General features: G+C 30.8%; 1 protein-coding gene and 1 long non-coding RNA gene across 4 annotated transcripts in view; one reads left to right on the plus strand and one right to left on the minus strand.

Annotated features, from left to right (window-relative positions):
- Positions 1–20,173, minus strand: part of LOC149030881 (uncharacterized) — a 56,216-nt gene that overhangs the window by 10,568 nt on the left and 25,475 nt on the right. The gene's annotated exons all lie outside the window — the stretch shown is intronic.
- The window catches only part of nau (myogenic-determination protein nautilus), a 36,567-nt gene that overhangs the window by 2,161 nt on the left and 14,233 nt on the right, over positions 1–20,173 (plus strand). For 2 of the 3 annotated variants that reach the window (XM_089177168.1, XM_015322886.2), the window contains exons 2-4: positions 1,010–1,283; positions 2,697–2,867; positions 13,449–13,527. In XM_089177168.1, coding sequence (XP_089033294.1) covers positions 1,010–1,283; positions 2,697–2,867; positions 13,449–13,527 — 524 coding nt within the window. The remainder of the gene's footprint in view (positions 1–1,009; positions 1,284–2,696; positions 2,868–13,448; positions 13,528–20,173) is intronic. The other variant, XM_089177167.1, reaches the window with a different exon arrangement.

Raw genomic sequence — 20,173 nt, forward strand, 5'->3', positions numbered from 1 at the left:
ACCTCGAAAGCTTTTCCTTTTCTTTGTTTTTCCATTACCCTTCTTACCTTCCACCCCCGTAGATTCCCTCCCAACGTCTCTTTCTTCATCTTTACTTTGTCACTTGTATGAAAATGAATCTCGTTCGTACACAAACACGTACATTTAACACACATACACACACACACACACACATATATATTCTTTCTCTTTTCGTCTTTTACTCGAAAGATGGGATACTTGAGAAAGTATTAAAGTATAAACTAGAGTAGAAGAGAGTTTATGGCGTATAGGAGAACTGAACCACCACCTGGAACGATTCCAATCGCGGAAACTGTTTTCTGACAGACTTACGCACGTGCAACCATTATTAACTAGCCGGCTTAACGATAACTAAAGGATGATTAAAGCAACAATTCGACAATTCCTTTTATTTTCTTGAGATATCTTAACTAGCATTTTCATCGAGCCTAATCATTACCACAATCCACGTGTTAATATTATTATTATTATTATTATCTCACTTTACATTACGTTAATATTCTTATCCATTATCAAATCATATATACTTAAGACAGTAGTTGTTATCTATATATATATATATATATATATATATATATATATATATATATATATATATATTTAAAATAAGGGCTTTGAGAGTGTCATCAATTATTATATTTTATTATTTAATATTTCATTATTTAGAATTAATAATAATAATTAAGTATATCTCGTTTGCATGATACAATTCTTATTATATATGATTTAATAGATGAGATGTAATAGGTTTTTATTATCTAGTTAAGTTTTTATTTAAATAGGACATAATTTAGATAAATCCTAGATTTGATTATTTAAAATTAATAATCTCTCTTTATTATTTGATATTTGATTATTTAAAATTAATAATTTGAATTATTTATATCTCATTTGCATGATTCAATTCTCATATGATTTAATAGATGAGATGTAATAGATGTTACTTTTCTATTTAATTTTTTATTAATTTTTTTTTTTATTTAAATAGGACACAATCTAGATACATCCTAGATTCGGATGATGCATCCTCAGTTGTCTCGGCTGACGCTTCAGCTGATTTAGAATCACCTTCAGCAGATGGAGAAGAAACGAATGAGAGTGAAACGGTTGAACATGTTCCTCATCCACACGTCCTGGACACGGGTTCACCACATGGACCACGGAGGTGTCTACTTTGGGCTTGCAAAGCTTGTAAAAAGAAAACTGTCACTGTTGATCGTAGGAAAGCTGCCACGTTGAGAGAAAGAAGACGTTTGAGAAAGGTTCTTGGTTTTTTTTACTTCATTTCAATCCTTTTTATAATCACATTTAATAAATCGTTAGATTTGTGCATCGATATGTTGACTAATATTAAATCTTAACTCAAGTGAATTTATCAATTAACCAGCTGACTGTGAAATTTACTTTCAAAAGATCACCACCACAGGGTGTGGAATTGAAAATAAGCAACGACGTGTATACACGTCGAATGCACGAGTACAATGGTATTATTATACAAGGATTACATTTTTATTCAAAGTCCAAAAAAAAACTAACAATTCGTTTACTAAATACATTATTCTTACGTAAAAGCTTGACAATTGTCAACAAAATAATAATAAAAATACATAAACAAGAAAAATTGAAAATAAGAAGAATAAACGAAGAAAAATAAGAAAATAATGAACAAAATTTCAAGTCTATGTATGTGTGATATGTTTCAAACTGTGCACGGTACTACGCAAAGTGCGACTTTCACAGGTCGCCTACACCAAAACCTTGTTTTCCTTGCATTTTCCATTTTTTGAGCAAACGGCACATCTTATAAATAAAAATTAAATTAAATCAATATAAATAAAATACATACAAGGTCGTATTGGTAATATAAATGGGAACATACCATCAAATAATAATTCTTATTACATTTTGTATTAACATTTCGAGTTTTTATAGTGAATGGTAAATTTGTTATATTACCACGACGTGTATACACGTCGAACGCACTTAACTGGTTAATCAAGAATCATTCGGAAGATCGAAATTTCATTGCCGGTTATTCAATTAATCGAATACTAACACAGTGATCTAAAGGCAAACGTAATTTTGGTCGAGTCATTCGTCCTAACTAATCGACTCTGAGTAATCCTAAGGAGCATCGATAAACCTTCAGGTGTATTAAAATCAAATCCAGTTGAAGATATACCTAATGAAAGTTTAAGTTTCTTACTTAAAATTACACACTCACATCTACCTATTTATTCAACGTCAAATCAAATATTTATAATTAATATAAAAATGTATAAAACTTTTTTGAAGTAATCATGGTTGCCGAACAAATGGTAAAACTTCAATGAAAAAAATTCGTAATTTGTTTACTTTTAAAATTGACGTTTGAATTTTCATTTCACAAATTTTTGTTCCCCTCTAACTCTCGTAATATCTGAATTTAATTTATAAAACGTAAATGTTTATATACAGTATTTTAGTTGTATTTGATATTATGAAACTATTTATCGACGTTTATTACTCTCCATTTAAAGTAAGAAGCTTTTTTCGGATGATGAATATTACAAAAATTGTATTACTTAAAAATGATTTGTAGTTATTGCAAATGATCTGATGATTTATTTTACAATTTTAAAGTTACTTCGTTGTTATTTATTTATTCATGAAGTATTATGATTAATGATTTACAGGTTAATGAAGCTTTCGAAGTATTAAAACGAAGAACCAGCAACAATCCTAATCAACGTTTACCAAAAGTTGAGATACTCAGAAATGCGATAGAATATATCGAAAGTTTAGAAGCTTTGTTACAAGGAAATCGATCATCTGGTACGCAGGATCACACGTCGATGGAAAATATGGTATGTCAAAATAATAAAATATTTCAATGTTTCAATCAAAATTAAAAATAAAATAAAAGTTTCCTAAATTTTAGTTATTTTCAATAAAAATAACTGAAAACAACTACTATTGGTTTGAAAATAAAATTCGACAGAACGTTTACATATTTTTGTATTTTGCTTGTTTTTATTTTTCCTATGAAAAGTTGACAAAATGATAAAAGTATGTAGTATATATATATATATACATCTAAAAAAAAAAAATATCATATTGGCAAATCACACGTGTTAGAAGTGAAACCTTTGAAAATCTAAGTTTCGAGAGAATGAGACGACTGCAGAATATCAGGAATAGGATAATTGTAGGGTTTATTTGTTATAATATTATTATTATTATATTATTGTTATCACATTAAAAAATTATTATACATTTTATTGAAAGCATATATAAATAGATAACATATTTACACAGTAAGCAAGTTCTCAATTCAAAGAAATGAGACGAGTTGCTTCTGGTAACTAAAAAATGCATGGTAACTAAACACCTCTGTTAGTGTAGTAAACAACTCTCTAGTAAGGTTTTTTCCGAAAAGTAGTGAGGTTTTTTTTACACTTTGTATTATGCAGTCGCACACAAACACACACATATACAACCAGGAGCGATAACTATGAAGCATAGCATAAAGAGGAGACCGAGAATAGGAAAAACTGTATAGCTATATTCCGTCTCATTCTCTCGCAGGCTCCATCCTATATGTTTGTCTCTTTTTCTCTCATTATTTAGTATGGCAGTTGTTTCATAGCTTCGTTACATAGCTCCGTTTCCGTTTATTTACTTATCAGATCACTGTCATTCTAAAGAAGTTTTCACTTAAAAGAAAAAAAAAAACTAAGTGTAGATCAGAAAGAAATCCATTTTTTCGAAGTGAACCATTTGAGGTTATTGAATTTATCCTTTTTTTTTTTTTTACTCCAAATACTCCATGTTTGTGTGAGAAAAAAATAAACCACACAAGAGTTAAACCTCGTCTTTCGGTCGTTTTTTTTTTTTCGGCACAAAGTATTGGAAACCAATAAGGTGGAAAAAGGGAATAGAAAGAAATAGATAGATAAGCAAAAGGTGATGCATTTAAAAGCCAAGATGTCACACACTACACTTTTCTTTCAATTTCAAATCGATAAGATCTCAACAGGATCATTAAATAAATTATTTACAAAATCAAATATAACCATTGAAAATTATTATTAATGGATAAAGTTGTGGTAGAAAAAAAAAAAAAAAAAAATAGAAGAAGAAGAAGAAGAAGTTAAAAGATTAGCGATTTAGGAAGATGAATTTTTTCTAGGACATTTGTTTGGTATTTTTTTTTTTTTTTTTTTTTTTTTGGTATCTTCTCATCCTACGGATAGTTTGTTAGGGGAATAAGAGGTGGTGGTAGTGGTAATCGGCATCTTGGCCTCTGATCTCTCTCGACTTCTTTCTCTCATTCATTCCTACACTCTCCTAACTCGGAATCACTAAACACACCCCTGTCCCCTCCCCTTCCCTTCCCTCCTCCTATTCCCCTCCCCCTTCCCCCCCCTGTACACATTTTATCCGTCTTACCATATTCCTCTATTTGTACTCGACGCATTCTATATGTGGCCTCGTCCACAAACTATTCTCGGAGTGAAAGAGAAACTCCTCGTTACTCTCACTCACTCACTCACTCACTCACTCACTCACTCACTCACTAAGTCATTCTTCTCTTTCTTTCTTTCGTTCTTTCTTCTACTTCTGCATTTGAACATCCGAGAAGTGAATCCAAATCAGCAAAAAGATATGATCGTCAATATTTTTCATTGATTTGATTAACTCATGTCTGTTTTGAAGTAGACCGATATTATTAAAATGTATCAACCCTAACACGTAACATTTTTATATTTTTTGACGTAAATGATGCACTGTTGCTTTTTCATATATCAAACAAAACAAATAAAAGCTTAATTGAATTTATATTACGTTGTTGTTGTATTAATATTAAAAAAAAAATACACACATTGATCAATCAACTTGATTAATTTGATCCCCACACAAAAAATGGGTTTTAATATTATATATAATTATTAGATAAAGTATAATAATAAAAAATATAAATAAATAAAAATACTATAAAATATATATATAGATAGATAGATAGATAGATAGATAGATAGATAGATAGATTCCGTCTAGATATATCTTCTTAATATACATAAATTATGTGTCACATTGTTTGTCCGCAATGAACTCCTAAACTACTGAACCGATTTAAATAAAATTTTGCACACTGTATGCAATTTCATTCAAATTGAAAGATAGAATAGTTTATATCTCAATTTATAATCGCAATATTATTTTATTAATCGCGAATTATTTGTTTATTAACAAAGAGTCATGATTATCTCAAACCCTCAAAAAAGGATTAACTATTATATACAATTCTCGTGATTATTACGAAAAGATTAATCGAGAAAACGTAGAAAAAGAAAGCTTGTTTGTTCTGTCAAAAAGAAAATAAAAAAAGAAAAAAAAAGAGAAAGAAAATCTGAAGAAAAGTATAGTTCCGACCTCCAACATTGAGGCCGCGGCGTCGTACTATCTACAAGAGCAAACATCGTGCTTATTTAAAGCTTGCATTTTACTCTGCAAGCCGGTTAACTCATCCTACTTTACGATAAAAGCTGCCCGATTCAAGCATCGTCTATCTTTTCAGAAACTCGCGAATCGTTTTTGACACTCAAAACCGAAAGACGACGATGGGTAGTAGTATCCAAGAAAGAGAGATGGAAAGAGGAAAATGGAGAGGGGGGTTGCTAAGGGATGACGGTGGGAGGTAAAGAGAGACAGACAGACAGACAGAGAGAGAGAGAGAGAGACAAAATATGAGATGAGACAGAGGACAATAAAAAAGAATAAAATTCGAATGATACGCTTAACATGTCTGAGATGAGTGCAGCAACCGCGTATATCGTCTAACATGAATCGCAAATAAGAATCCCAACTTACCACCACTACCATCCAACCATGAGAGATACTTCTATTCACCACCACCACCACCACTTTACCGACTAGCAAAAGAATTCAATTTTACGAGATCGAAGAACCACTTTGCGTTATATTCGAAAACGTTTCCTTTCGATTTATAATCCTCCCGGTTTTATCTTTTTTTTTCGTATTTTTTTTTTTCAGAGAGATTCCATTTAAAACGAATGAATAATTATGATGTTACACACACAAGACGACCTAAATAATATCTATATATATATATATATGATATGTGTGAAATTGATTTAAAAATTAAGGATCCATTATACAAATTTACGGATATTTATTTTTTTATATTTTTATTTTTATTTTATTCGACACAGAAGATGAAGAAGAAGAAGAAGAAGAGGAACGGCGAGATAAAAGGTGGAAATATTTTGTTGTTGTTGTGTAGGTTGTTTTTTTTTTTTTTTTTTCTTTTTTTTTAAGAAATGGGACGAATCAAAATACAAATATATGTGGCAGCGGATAACACCATTTCCATAAAACCTGATTTGTGTGTGTTATTTTTTTCTTCTTTTTTTTTTTTTTGTATTGGATACTTCAGATTAGAACCGCTACGATTTTATTGGTTGCTTTTTTTTTCTTCTTTTTCTTCTTCTTCTTTTTCTTTTCTTTTCAATTATATTTCATTTTATTTGATATAGAATTTTAAAGTGTATAATAAGAATAATATTAGAAAATTTTTGTTATTTGTTAAAAATATACGACAGATATCCCAAAAAAAAACAATAATGTCAATCAGAACAACGAAATATATGAGTGCATGTGTGTGCATATACGATTGCAACGGAAGAAATGCATCAAATTAATAATCAACGAAATTTTCTAGTTTTATTTGTTACTATTTTGTTTATTTAATTAATTATTACGGTGAAAAGATAAATAAAGAATGAAAAAGAAAATGAATTGTATCGAATATCAGTAAAACCTCAAAAGACGAATTTTTCTTCACGTTATCGATCGCAACTAAAAATGACCAACCCCTATTCGCGTTAAATGGAAAAAGAATAAAGGATGGAGGGTTTTTCGGAAAAAGGGTCTTTTCTCTGTTGATAACAATTCCAAGAAAAGGGAAGTAGTGTAAGTTGAAGATGAGGGCGCTTGTTGGAATCGGGCTCATCGATCGTTTTGTTGCGTTGATAATAATTCGCGTTTTGCTTTACGAACAACAACAAAACTATCATCACATATTTTATTTCCCTTTGTCTTTGTCGTAGTTCTAGTGTCGTTGTAGTCTTACTTGTCAAGCTAGAAAAAGACTAGAAACTAAAAAAAAAAAAATGAGAAAAGCCAGAGAGAAGAGAAGAAAGCTAAAAAGAAAAATTGTTCGTTTGATTCCCTTTCTTCGTTTGGTCTCATCCTAAAAGACGGGGCATTGTGATTTGTGTGACTGCTCGCTTTCTCTCTTCTAGAATCGGGTCCGACGTTTTATATTTAGCGAGGGTGAACCGAGCTTCCAGTTTAGAGGAACGGGAGGGAGACATGGGTGGAGGAGGAGGAGGGGGAGATACGAGGTGAGGGCAAAAGACGCGAGAGGGAAATATATTTCATTGTGTAATCCTCTCGAAGAAGAATCTCAAAGTGGCATCTCTTCTCTCTCTTCTCTCTCTCTCTCTCTCATTCTCTTTTTATTTTATTTAGCGAATAGAGGAGCCCGCCCAACATGAAACTCGTCAAGTGTTTCCTGCGAAATTCCTAAACTTCGTTCAGGAATCTTCTTTTCCTCCCCGTTTTTCAGTTCTTTCTAACGTTTAAGTAAGGCACGTGGTCGCTTTTACAAAGTTGCACAGAAAAAGAAGAAAAAAAGAAAAACAACAAATGAGACCCCACAATTTGTCACTCACTTTCGTCCTTACCACGATTTTAACCCCCCCCATCTCTGACAAATCAAACTGCAACTTCCCCATTTCGTTGACGAAAACTAAACACGTCATTCGATAAATCTTTGATTATTATTTTTAATATTTGTTGAGTTAAAATTATTGAAATAAAAAAAAGATTAACAATTTGTAAATTGTTAATTATAATTTATTTCATAATTAAAGGATTAATAGTTAATATCGTTTTATTCGTTTAATATTTCACCATTATTATTTTCATCATTATTTTATCATTTACATGTATATTTGTATATACGTATGAGTGAAAAAGTGTTTATTATGGTTTGTAGAAAATATTGGTGTAAAATAAATATAAATATGATAAAATATTTTTCAATAAAACCCCCCATATACGAGTTAATGACGTTAAACGTCACACTTGCCATGTTAGTCGCGTTCAACAACTTTCTCTAACTAAAAAAAAGAAAGAAAGTCAACCCTTTTTTACATTCATCAACAAAAAAAAAGAAGAAAAACATGAAAAAAACGATAATATACACTTAATGCTGTCGCAGGTCAAAAACCATTAGACTGCCTGACCGTTGAATGAGCTGTTGCACGTGTCCCACACGTGTTCTACTTACTTTTTCGTTGCATCGAGGGAAAATGATGCTTGTTTAATGTAAACTAATCCTTTCTATAAGTCATTTATGTTATACCCTAATGTTTGATTATTTTCATCATATCAGTCACATTAAATGAAATCATTTGTACGAGTATTTAAAAAAAAAAAAAAAAAAAAAAAAAAACATTTCAAGAGAAATTTTCAAGTACAACTGTTGATTTCAATCACGTTGAACATGTCCTATCGACAACTTGCAACAATATCGTTCAAGTTTAATCTTTATCTCGGTTATATTTGTTCATCGAACACGATTGGTAAAGTCACTGGACGGACCACCCAGCCAACCAATCAGTGAGTCAGTGAAAATCGGATTTTTTTGGTAATAGTTACGACCACAGTTTAAAATCGTTTACCCCATCAAATCCGATGGATATTTTCTATCGTTGATCTATCTTGTTATTTTTATGAAAAGAATAAATCACCCGGTATATACAGAATCAAACAATTTTCCATTTTCTCAAATGGCTCGTTAAATCACATCTCTTTTTATTTCACCATTAAATTGTTGTTATATTTCTTTTTTTTTTATCCTATAATCATCGCGATTAAATTTTAAAAAACGTATCTAACATAATTTACATGTTGATTCATCCGTCAGCCTTTTTTTTTTCGATAACTCGCGAATTTTGTTTCTCGAGGTTAAACTTCAAAAGACACACGCGTTGCTGTGGCTCACAATAAGTCCGAACGAATTACCTTATACCGTCATCTGTTAGAATCTTATCGAACTAACAGAGATAATCATGACTTTTTGTTAATAAACAAATAATTCGACTATAAATTGAAATATAAACTATTCTATCTTTCAAGTTGGATGAAATTGCACACAGTGTGTAAAATTTGATTAAAATCAGTTCAGTACTTTAGGAGTCCATTGCGGACAAACAACGTCACACGTAATTTATATATACTAAGAAGAAGATAACCATAATAGTCGGATTGCATTATTGATATTTCTACTTATCGCGCCGATAGTCGAATTTTGGGCCTGACGAGAAACTCAATCAAAACGAGCTGGGCGAGCGAACGTGTTAAATAAATAAATGAATTTATTTTTTCATTATTTATATCTTTGATTGAATTTCAACACTATGAAATGCACACAAATGCATCTATATATATGTGTGTATGATTTGTAACTTATACTCAGATGCCAATAACTGAAGAGAAATATTACACCATGACACAAGACTCAAATAACTTTTAAGTCAAAGCTTTTTAAGCTTTTCCAAACTTTTCCACGTCTCATTCCTTTCAAAGTCCACGACAAGAGTAGGTCGATTTTACGTTTACCATCTGAACTATTTGAAAACTTATCCACCACCACCACCACTACCAAGTTTTCTTCTCGTCGTCATAGTTGTTAGTAACGAGTAGTCACCAGAGACGTGACGACGTATAATTCGGGTGTTTACGATGTTTTCGTGAAGTAACTCACCTAGAATAGTATTACATATATATTACGCGTAAAGCATAAATATTCATTAGTTATAACTCGACAAAATATCTTATTCTTATATCTTTATTTTTACATTGAATTTATCCGATTAAATTCTTATCCAAAAATATCCTTGACATTTATAACAAAAAAAAAAAAAAGCAAACAAACAAACTGAGAACTAATGTTGTGTCATATTTAATAAATTCATATTTAATTTTATTTTTAATTAAATATAATACAAAATAAATGATAAGTTCAAATGTTAAATGTATAAATGTTTTTGTTCATGAAGTAGTTTACAATTCAACGATGTTTTATTTTATTTTATTTTTTTTTTTTTTTTTTTAATTGAATGTATAAATGTAGAAATGGCAAGTTAACGATGTCACGAATTTACATTTTATTCGAAGTGATTAATTCACCTTGTGTAATATCGATCGGTATAAACACACAATGTTAATAGATTGTGAATATATAATATATATATATATATATATATATATATATATATATATATATATATATATATATATATATATATATATGTCTAAAGGCGACTCGATTACGATGGGTACGCATCTATGCAACTCGATTAAATTCGATGTGCACGCAATGACCCAATTTCAAGCAAGAGTTTCGAGGGTTCAAACTTCGACTATTCTCTTAGAGCGTGATATCAATTCGAGAATGATAACTTCTCTGCTTCCGGATGTAAATCGGAATAGCTAACACTGAAACTTGTCGTCACATTTTTTCTTTATTTATTTATTTATTTATTTTTTTTTTTTTATGTAAAATCTTCCTAGTAATATTTCGTTTATATTAATTATTGAAACATCATCATCATTTTATTAGATACAGTTTTAAAGTTTATGAATATAACGGCTAAATTGGATATTAAAGTTAATTGAAAGTCTTGTAATAATATTGATAAAAGAAAAAAAAAAAAGAAGAAGAAGGAATATTGACAATAAAGTAACGTTTAATTTTCAACATTTTCGTAATAAACTTATTTAAGGTGGAAAATTGCTTGCTCAAGAGGATGAATCTCCGGTTCATTTAAGAAATGTAATCTTGTTCGAAATTAAAATCTAAATAACTGACTGATTATATTTAAAAAGAAATATCAATTATATTTGATTGATCGTGTTTAATAAAATTGATTTGATAAAAATGAATTGACTAAAATAAAACGATACAAGATTAATTATAGTTGATTTTATCTTAAAACGAATGAAGTGCATTTAAGAAACGTGTAATTAAAAAAGTTGCAATGTTAATATATACCAAATTATGATAATAATTATTAAAATAATATAATTTTAATATTTATTATTAAATAATTAAATTAACGAAATATTTCAAGACTATTATTTATTATTATAAATAATAATATTTGAATGCAATGAAATGCATTTAAGAAACTTGTAATTAAAAAAGTTGCAATATTAATATCTTCCAAATTATATTAATAAATATTTAAATAATTAATAAATAATTATTATTATAATAATATACTATATAATATAAAAACTATTATTATTTCATAACGATAATCATTATCATCATCATCATCATTATCATCATTGGTGTTGATATATGTGTGTGTGTGTGTGTGTATGGTAAATAAAAAAAAAAAAAGAATAAAAACCATGATATTCGTAGTAACAAAAACGATGACACCTATTCTAACGACGATATTATACGACACTCGTTCAATGCTAAAGTCTCGTAAATTATATGAAAGTATTTTTAACCCCAACATCGGGGGGTGTACTTTTCAAAAGAGAGAAACAGAGAAATAGTAAGAGACAGAATTATGAAAGCGACGAAGGAAAACGTATATATCGATCCGCCGTCTTTAATATCCCCCCACATCTTGGTCAAGAAAGATAGAAAGAGAGAGAGAGAGAGAGAGAGAGAGTGACAGAGAATGAGAGAGAATGAGAAAGAGAGAGAGAATGACGAAAATATATTTAAACGTCTCTCGTCGATCGTAATGTTTGACGAGGATCCGTTTGACGACATTTATGTCAGCTCATCCAATAGATTTTTTTTTGATTTTTCTTATTTTTTTTTTTCTAACAAAATTCAACAACATTTTTCTCTTGTTTCTTATCCTCCTTCATCTCTTCCGCCCACTTATTTTCAAGTAAAGGGATAAATGATCTTCTAAGAATCGTCATTATCGTCATAGTCATCGTTATTGTCATCTAACGAATGGTAGGAGATAACAAAACTGTCTGACACGAGTGAAAATAATTTTATTATCCCTATCGTTAAAATATTTCACGGTGGAAAGTTTTCTTAGAACAAAACCAACTTCTAGGAAAAGAATATCACAAAAATGTTCTCCTAGAAAAGGGTGGATGTGTACTATTGGACTAAAGTAAAAAGAAAGTGTTGATAAATCACAAACAAAACTGGGATAATCAACTGTTAATGCAAATTTCATTTTTTTTTTTTTTTTAATTAATATTAGAGGTGGGGTGCCCTGACACGCGTTAGTGTGACTCGCAATCAGTCCGATACACACGTCTTTAAGTCAACGAATTACCTTATATCGTCATCTGCTAGAATTTTATCGAATTAACAGAGATAATCATGACTATTTGTTAATAAACAAATAATATTGCGATTATAAATTGAGATATAAACTATCCTATCTTTCAAGTTGGATGAAACTGCACACAATGTGTAAAATTTGATTAAAATCAGTTCAGTACTTTAGGAGTCCATTGCGGACAAACAACGTGACACATAATTTATATACATTAAGATTGTACCATCAACACGTAGTTAAGTTATTTGAACGAATCAAGTTAAACCATAAACCCCAAACTGTGAAATAATTTTGTCCAACAAAAACTAACATAAAATTAAACCAAAAATGTTCAATTAATTTAAAAAAAGTTCAAAATATTCCACCAACTCTCCTTTTTCTTTCAATTCCAACTCTACCCTTTCCAACCTGCAGGTTTTCGGATTCGTGGATATCACCAATTGGAATATACAATTTTTAGTTACCAAAATTTATACTCGATTCGTTGAAAGATTACACCAGGAGATAATATAACTCCTCCCCTTTCCCTCCCCACTTTACAGAACAGTTTTGACTTTTTTGTCCACGTGCTTTTTGGGTAACAGCACTTGGCGAACAACGTAATTGCATGCTGAAATATATAGCTACTCGATTTAATTTAAATCTATGTTCGGTGACACCACTAACACTACACCAAAATTACCGAGGGAGATTTTCGTATAATCTCCACCTCATCCTACCACCACCACCCCCCCCCTCCCTCCCTCTCACCCTTCCCCTTTACCATTAACCATTCTCTCTCAGTTACATCGATGGAAGTATTTTCGATTCGTGTCTGTTTAATCTCTTCTGGTTTTATCTTTCTCTGTTTTACTCTCTCATTTATTCTCATTGATAATAATAAGAATAATAAAACGATATATATATATATATATACGTATATGTATACGTATGTATATACATATGTAGAAATAATAGAATAATCGAACGTTAAACGACGATTTTGTTTTTGTTCTATGTTTTTTTGTTTGTTGATTTTTTTAGAACGGAGAATCACCGCAATACGTGACGGACAGACTTCGACAATTCTCGGATCCCTTGGCAAGGTTTCAACCAATTAATGGTAAGTAGTATTCCACTGTCTCGAACTCTTAAATCTGACAAGACATGGAATTTTTAATAAGACTAATGTTTCTTCTATTCTCGAATGACACGTTTAATATATATTAGGTCGAGTCATAAGTAACTAGAATCTAATTTTTCGTATTTACCTATTATAAGTCAGTCACAGAAACAAACGGATTTTCTCGATATCACTGTATAGATGAGAATTCAGTTTAATTTTCTGTTAACTTTTTTTATGCAGTCAATGAATAGTAAAAAAGTGCATATTCGACATGAAGATGCTTTAGGAATTGAAACAAGGTAATTAACACTAAAGTGGCAACTGAAAATATATGCAGCTTATATGGTGCAGGACTTGATAACTGATAGGGCAGTCAGAAATTGCTTTGTCAAATTCCGTTCTGGAGATACGATCTTAAAAGATGAACCAAGTGCAGGGACGTATTTCCGACTTTGATGAACCTTTTTAAAGGTAATTTTGAGAGCAAAATCCAATCCAAAATCCAACAATTGCAAACAGTGCAAAAAATACCAATTATACATATACCTATATATATATATATTTATAGATAGGTATATCATGATATATGTATGTATATATATATATTCTTTAAAGGGTGTAAGTAAATGTATTTTTTCGCGTAAAACTTCAACATCTAGAGTACTGTAATTATGTGTCTATCAAACGTTATACTTCAAGTATACAATTTATATTTATACAATTTATATAAAAGGGTATAAGTAAAAATACATATTTTCTTGTAAAACTTCAAAAAATCTAGAGTACTTAATAAAAAAAAAAAAAAAAAAAGAAGAATTCACTTAATTCACTTGGCAAAACTCTAGACGTCTACGAGAGATATGATATTTTGTATGAAATAAAAAGAAAGCTTATAATGATCATGCTCGGGGACTTACTGTAAAAAAAGATTATGAACATCTGCTTCGCATAAGGCAGAATTTGTGAGACTTCTGACTACAGAAATATATACAACATATTACACACACATACATACATTTATTCATATACAACGTGAATACGTATTGTCGGTATAAGCTTGTAAGAAATAAAAAAATAAATATAAAAAAAAAGCGTTTGCATATCGAACATAACAGGACTAACATAATATATGATAAAAAAAAAAAAAATGATATGGTTTTTTTTGTATTCGAAGAATTTCTTCATAAACCACATAACTATGACATAGTTTTTTTTTTGTCTAGACGATTGCATAGAATTAAAACAAAAAATAATAAATTATATATATAATAAAATATAATAAGTATAATAAAATATATAATAAAATATAATAGAATATATATTAATTATTATATTAAGATTATATATATATATATATATATAATAAAATAAAATATATAATATATTTATATTATATTTTATATATTTTATAAAAATGAACATTTGGCCAAATAATCACAAAATAATACGAAAGTAAAACTGTTGACTGTTGGGGTATGAGCTAAAATCGGGGGGTAGGTGTGTGAGTAAGTCTAACAGGTATTTTTAAGCAGATTAATGCTGAACACGAGGCGGAGCATTAAGCAGATCAGTATTAATGAGTTTTGTCACCCTTGAGTGACATCAAGATTCTATACGGTTACACTCAGTTTCTATAGATAGCCACCCATGAGCTTCTGCGATGTAACATTCCCTGTTATACGCGTTAAGCTCTCACGAATGTAGGAAAGGAGGATGTAAATGGGAATGAATCAACAGAAAAAAGAAAAGAAAAAGAAAAACAAAATAATATTCTTCAAAGTTTAACAAAAAAAAAAAAAAAGAAAAAGAAAAAACAAATATTTTAATAATTCGAAATATTTTCATGATATGATTTGCATTTTATTTTCCAATTCACACTTGGTTTATTCAAATCGCGTAGAAAAATAAAGCACCAATATTCCACCTATTTTTAGGTATGAAAAAAAAATCGTTGTGACGGATAAATGTTTCTATGTATGTGTGTATAGGTAACAATGTGGCAAAAGGGAAAATTGAAATAAAATTCAATGAATTCGTAAGAATCGAAAACGATCTTCGATAACATTTGGAAGAATAATCTATCTGTTTTGGTTGGAGAAAAAGCTTGATTTTTCTTTTTTGCAAATGTAAGCAAGTTTAGTTAAGCTTCAGTATCGATTCGTTCTTTATTTCTATGCCTTATTCTACTTCAATCATCAAACTTTGATTTCCTGTTAGAATAATCTTTGACATTTACGAAACAACATTCACGTAAAACTTTCTACCCCCTTTTTGCTATTTCTCAACTTAAAAAGTCGATCCCTTTTTGGACTATCTTATTCTCTCTGTGAGGATAAGTTCACTCGTCAGTGAACGTTTAAAAGAGTAAAAAAAAAAGAAAAAGAAAGAAAGAAAGATAGAAGATTTTAAAGGCGGAGGAAGTTTAAAGACTGTCGCTGTCGTCGTTCAACGTCGCCAAAGGCACAGTTCGGGCGTTTCGGAATAAATTATTCAGGCGGCAAAAGCCACGCCGAGGGGGCGCGGCCCGATTTTCCGCTTGACTACTCGGCCAATTTCGACTGCTTGGTACGTCCCTGTCGCGTGGGAGAGAAAGAGAATCAGAAAGAGAGAGAGAGAGAGAGAGAGAGGGAAGGAGAATTGCTTTTAATCGTTCCCTTCTTTTATCCTATCCTTACCCCTACCCCTTTTCCTATTCTCTTCAGATAACTCCACTTCTCTTTCTCTTTCTCTTTATTTCTATTTCTTTGTGAATACGAGAAAGAGAGAGAGAGAGAGAGAGAGAGAATTTTGTGATCCGTATCGTTTTGCAACGGAGTCGATTTCCTTCTGTATCTCGGATTCTCTTCTCCTCCTATAGCTGCTTCACCTCCTCATCCTCCTCGTCGTCGTGTCGAGTGACGACGATTGTCCCCGGCACGATTATCGGAAAGCTTGGGTATTCTCTCTTGCATACTGAACACACTATGAGCTAGGGATTTCTGTATCTAGTGCCTATCCTTTTCTATTACATATGTATACTTTGGCTGTGTTATTAGTTGTGTTATTGTACTACTACTACTACTACTACGTCATTGCATATAACTCTAACATGTTTTTATATTTTTATTTAGAAATAAATGTAACAATATATTAGTGTCAAATCTTGAACACGTTCGTCGCCATGGTACTGTATATCGGAGACAGGCATGCTTCTCCGGGGGAACCGTCACCGTATACGGTGACGCTCTTCTTGTTCAAGTTATAGTATTTTTAGTTGGAAAAACTTATCACATTTCCCATTTCAAAAGAACATGATTTTCAAGAAATAAAAGATAGTTTCATATTTAATTATTTTTGATAAATAAAAAAATATTCTTCTTAACGTTACGGCACGCCGACAGTCGAATTTTGGGCCTGGCGAGAAACTCAACCGAAACGAAATGGGCGAGCGAACGTGTTAAGAAAGATAATGGGATGAAAATAATCTTTTAATTTAATTCAAAAACTACTTATTAGAAATATATAAATGTCAAGTTGTTACATTTATATTATCAAGTAAGTAACTTTGTTTTATTCTAACATATTCGAGAGAGAATTCGATAAAGCTTCCTTCTAATCGATTAGAAACAACATATATCGTATCGTTAATATTATCTCACGTATTACGCCCATGCTGGGTATAAACGTCATCGTGGTTCAACGGTTTCTCATCTGCTACATTTACTACTACTACTACTACTACTACTACCACGTGCTGCCACTATCCATCGTTATGAATACGCGATTGCATCCATGCTGCATGCATCCACGTTGCACCGAGTCAGCCCGTAACACGAGGGTTCGTTCTCTCAGTGCAACATCGTCAGCTAGAATTACGATTGTTCCGAAAACAAAGTGATACACATTCTCGTGTGTATTACGGATTATTAGTTTCACTTCGAACATCAATGCTGAAAGCTTAGGGAAGATTGTCGTTATTCAAACCACCCTTTATAATCATCCCTGTTATCCTATATCCCTTGAATGATAACGTTTGCTATATATATATATATAGTACTAGTTTTACCTTTTAAAGAAAAAATAATTAAGGTGGATCAACCTTATCACTTAGGGGTATAAAAAAATTATGAAATCCTATTCTCACACCTACCGAATATTCAGAAAACAATTTCATAAAAATTGGTCAACTCGTTTCGGAGAAATTTACCTTCGAACCCTGTGACAGGGAAATTTTATATATATATATATAAAGATTAATTCACATGGTTTTCTCTTAAATGCGAAATATTGTCTTCGTCGTTCATTCAAATATCAAATGATTATTCCTGTGATTGAAAATAAATCAAAAATTAATGATGAAAGAAAGAGAATGAAAGTGCAATTGTGGTGTTGCAGTTTTAATTGAATCACGTTTTAAAGTGGAAATTCAAGAAAGGTGTAGGGTGGTACTGGGAACATATACAAGAGAATATCAACGGGTTGAACATATGTTCCCTATTAAATGATATGCACCGATGTGCCAACCCTCCCGCGAATGAACAGGAACTGTAAAATGAGTGTAAGAACGTAAATGATAGAAAGAGAGAGAGTGAGAGAGAGAGAGAGAAAGTGAGAGAGAGTGAGAGTGAGCGCCAGTACGGTTAACTCGCTCACGGTACTCTTCTTGGACATTTATCCGCGCTTCTATTTCCGTGTGACATTTGCTAAGTCTTCGTTTTTCCGCCGTGCCGAAAATGTGGCGGAATTAATTGGCCTACATTCTGAAAATAGACGAACGTATGGGTATTCGCGAATACGCGCGCGTATACGCAAAATCTCATACGGGTTGTGTGTTCATTTGATTCTTCTATTATTATTATTATTTTTTTTTTTTTTATATACATATATATATATCTGTCTCTCCACTCCCATTTTTATTTTCTTTTTATTTTTATTTTTTTTTTTTTTTTTTTTTTTGAAGAAGGAAAAATAAATGGGAAAAGTAATTAGAACAAAAATCGTGGGCGAAATACGAGTCTTACTTTGTGTTACAGACACCACCCTTCTCCCATTTTCTTCTTTCTCTTTTACTTTTCAACACCAAGAGTTGGTTGGGGAGGAGGAGGGGGGGAGGGTTGTTGGGATTGGATCCGATCAGAAAGCAAAAGAGAGAGAGAGAAAATCACGTTGAGAAAAGTCGCGAGATCACGTTTTTACTTTCGACTTTTACCACCAACCCCCCCCCCCACCCCACCCCTCCTTTTCTTTTAGAGTTTCAACGTGTTTGTTCTGTTCTTTTACAATTTTCGATATATAGACAAAAATCCATTGGTGAAGTTTCAAAACGTTCATGGAATATCATTATACGATTTTTCCAATTACAAATGAGTTTATCAACACATTTCAATTTATTATTATACGATTTTAATTTGATAATTAATATTTAAAGTAATACAAGACAATTATCATTTATATTAACAAGTATATATATATAATAATTATATTATTTATATTTATATTTTATTATTAATTTGGAGAAAAATATTAACCCTCAATCATTATATCAAAACGAATTTCGTTTGCATTTGGAAATCTCTCATACCAACCACGTTTACGGACGTTCAATTAATATTAGCATAGTTGCATATGTATATACATATATATATATATAACTAGAAATTCCCTATACCACATAGATGTAGATGTAGATTCGTCTTATGTGAGAAGGAACGTTTGAATATCGATTTAATATATCACTTAGATATTACGCGAATACGAATTAGATATACGATTAATATATTAGATATATTAGTTAGGGGGTTAGAATAATAATCTAAAGATAAAAAGATAAAAATTGAATTTACAAAAAAAAATGTATATAAGAGTTTGTGATCGTATACAAATACTACAATAATAACATAGTTCTATGAATGAAACATACAGGGTTGAATCGATGATTAATTAATTAATTAATTAATTAATAACTTTTTATTCATCTATTTGATATTTTTCATAAAACACGTGACCCATATCCATCAATTTTTGCAAAGGCCTCCTATGAAAAAACCCTCAATCCATATAAAATTTCAATGAATTTCTATAGAATCATATTTGTTTAATAAAGCACACCCATTCTCCCTTTCAACAACATGATTAATAATAAAATATTGCAAAATAATAATGGTAAAATAAATAAATAAATAAAAAAGGGAAAAATCAATTAAAATCTCAACGTTAACGAACTCACTCACCCTCTCCCCCCACATGTAAAGATTGCCAAGGGGATTATTCATTGGTAAGGTTTCAACAAGCCAGAAATGTTGAAAAATAAATACGAAAATGAATATGATTGAATACCATCAATCTTATTACACTATATTGGTCATGTATGTGTGTATATATATATATATATATGTGTGTAAGTGTATATGTGTATTAGTATATCGCGTGTCTCGTTGGGTTGTACGGTGCTAACGAGAACTTAATTACCAGCATATCGACGTTCTCACGTCCGGAAGATGAGGAAAAACAAAAAAAAGAATTCGAAGAAGGTCTATCGCCTACACGAAGAAGGTCTACCTTTCACACATACACACACACACGCACACACACACACACATTGCAAATAGAGAAACAGACAGACAGATAGCATTCATGGATACTGCGTAGGTATTATCGAAGTTTC

The sequence above is a fragment of the Polistes dominula genome, unplaced genomic scaffold (genome assembly GCF_049000335.1).
Source record: "Polistes dominula isolate Pdom_NZ unplaced genomic scaffold, Pdom_raw_medaka contig_20, whole genome shotgun sequence".
Taxonomy (NCBI): Eukaryota; Metazoa; Arthropoda; class Insecta; order Hymenoptera; family Vespidae; genus Polistes; species Polistes dominula.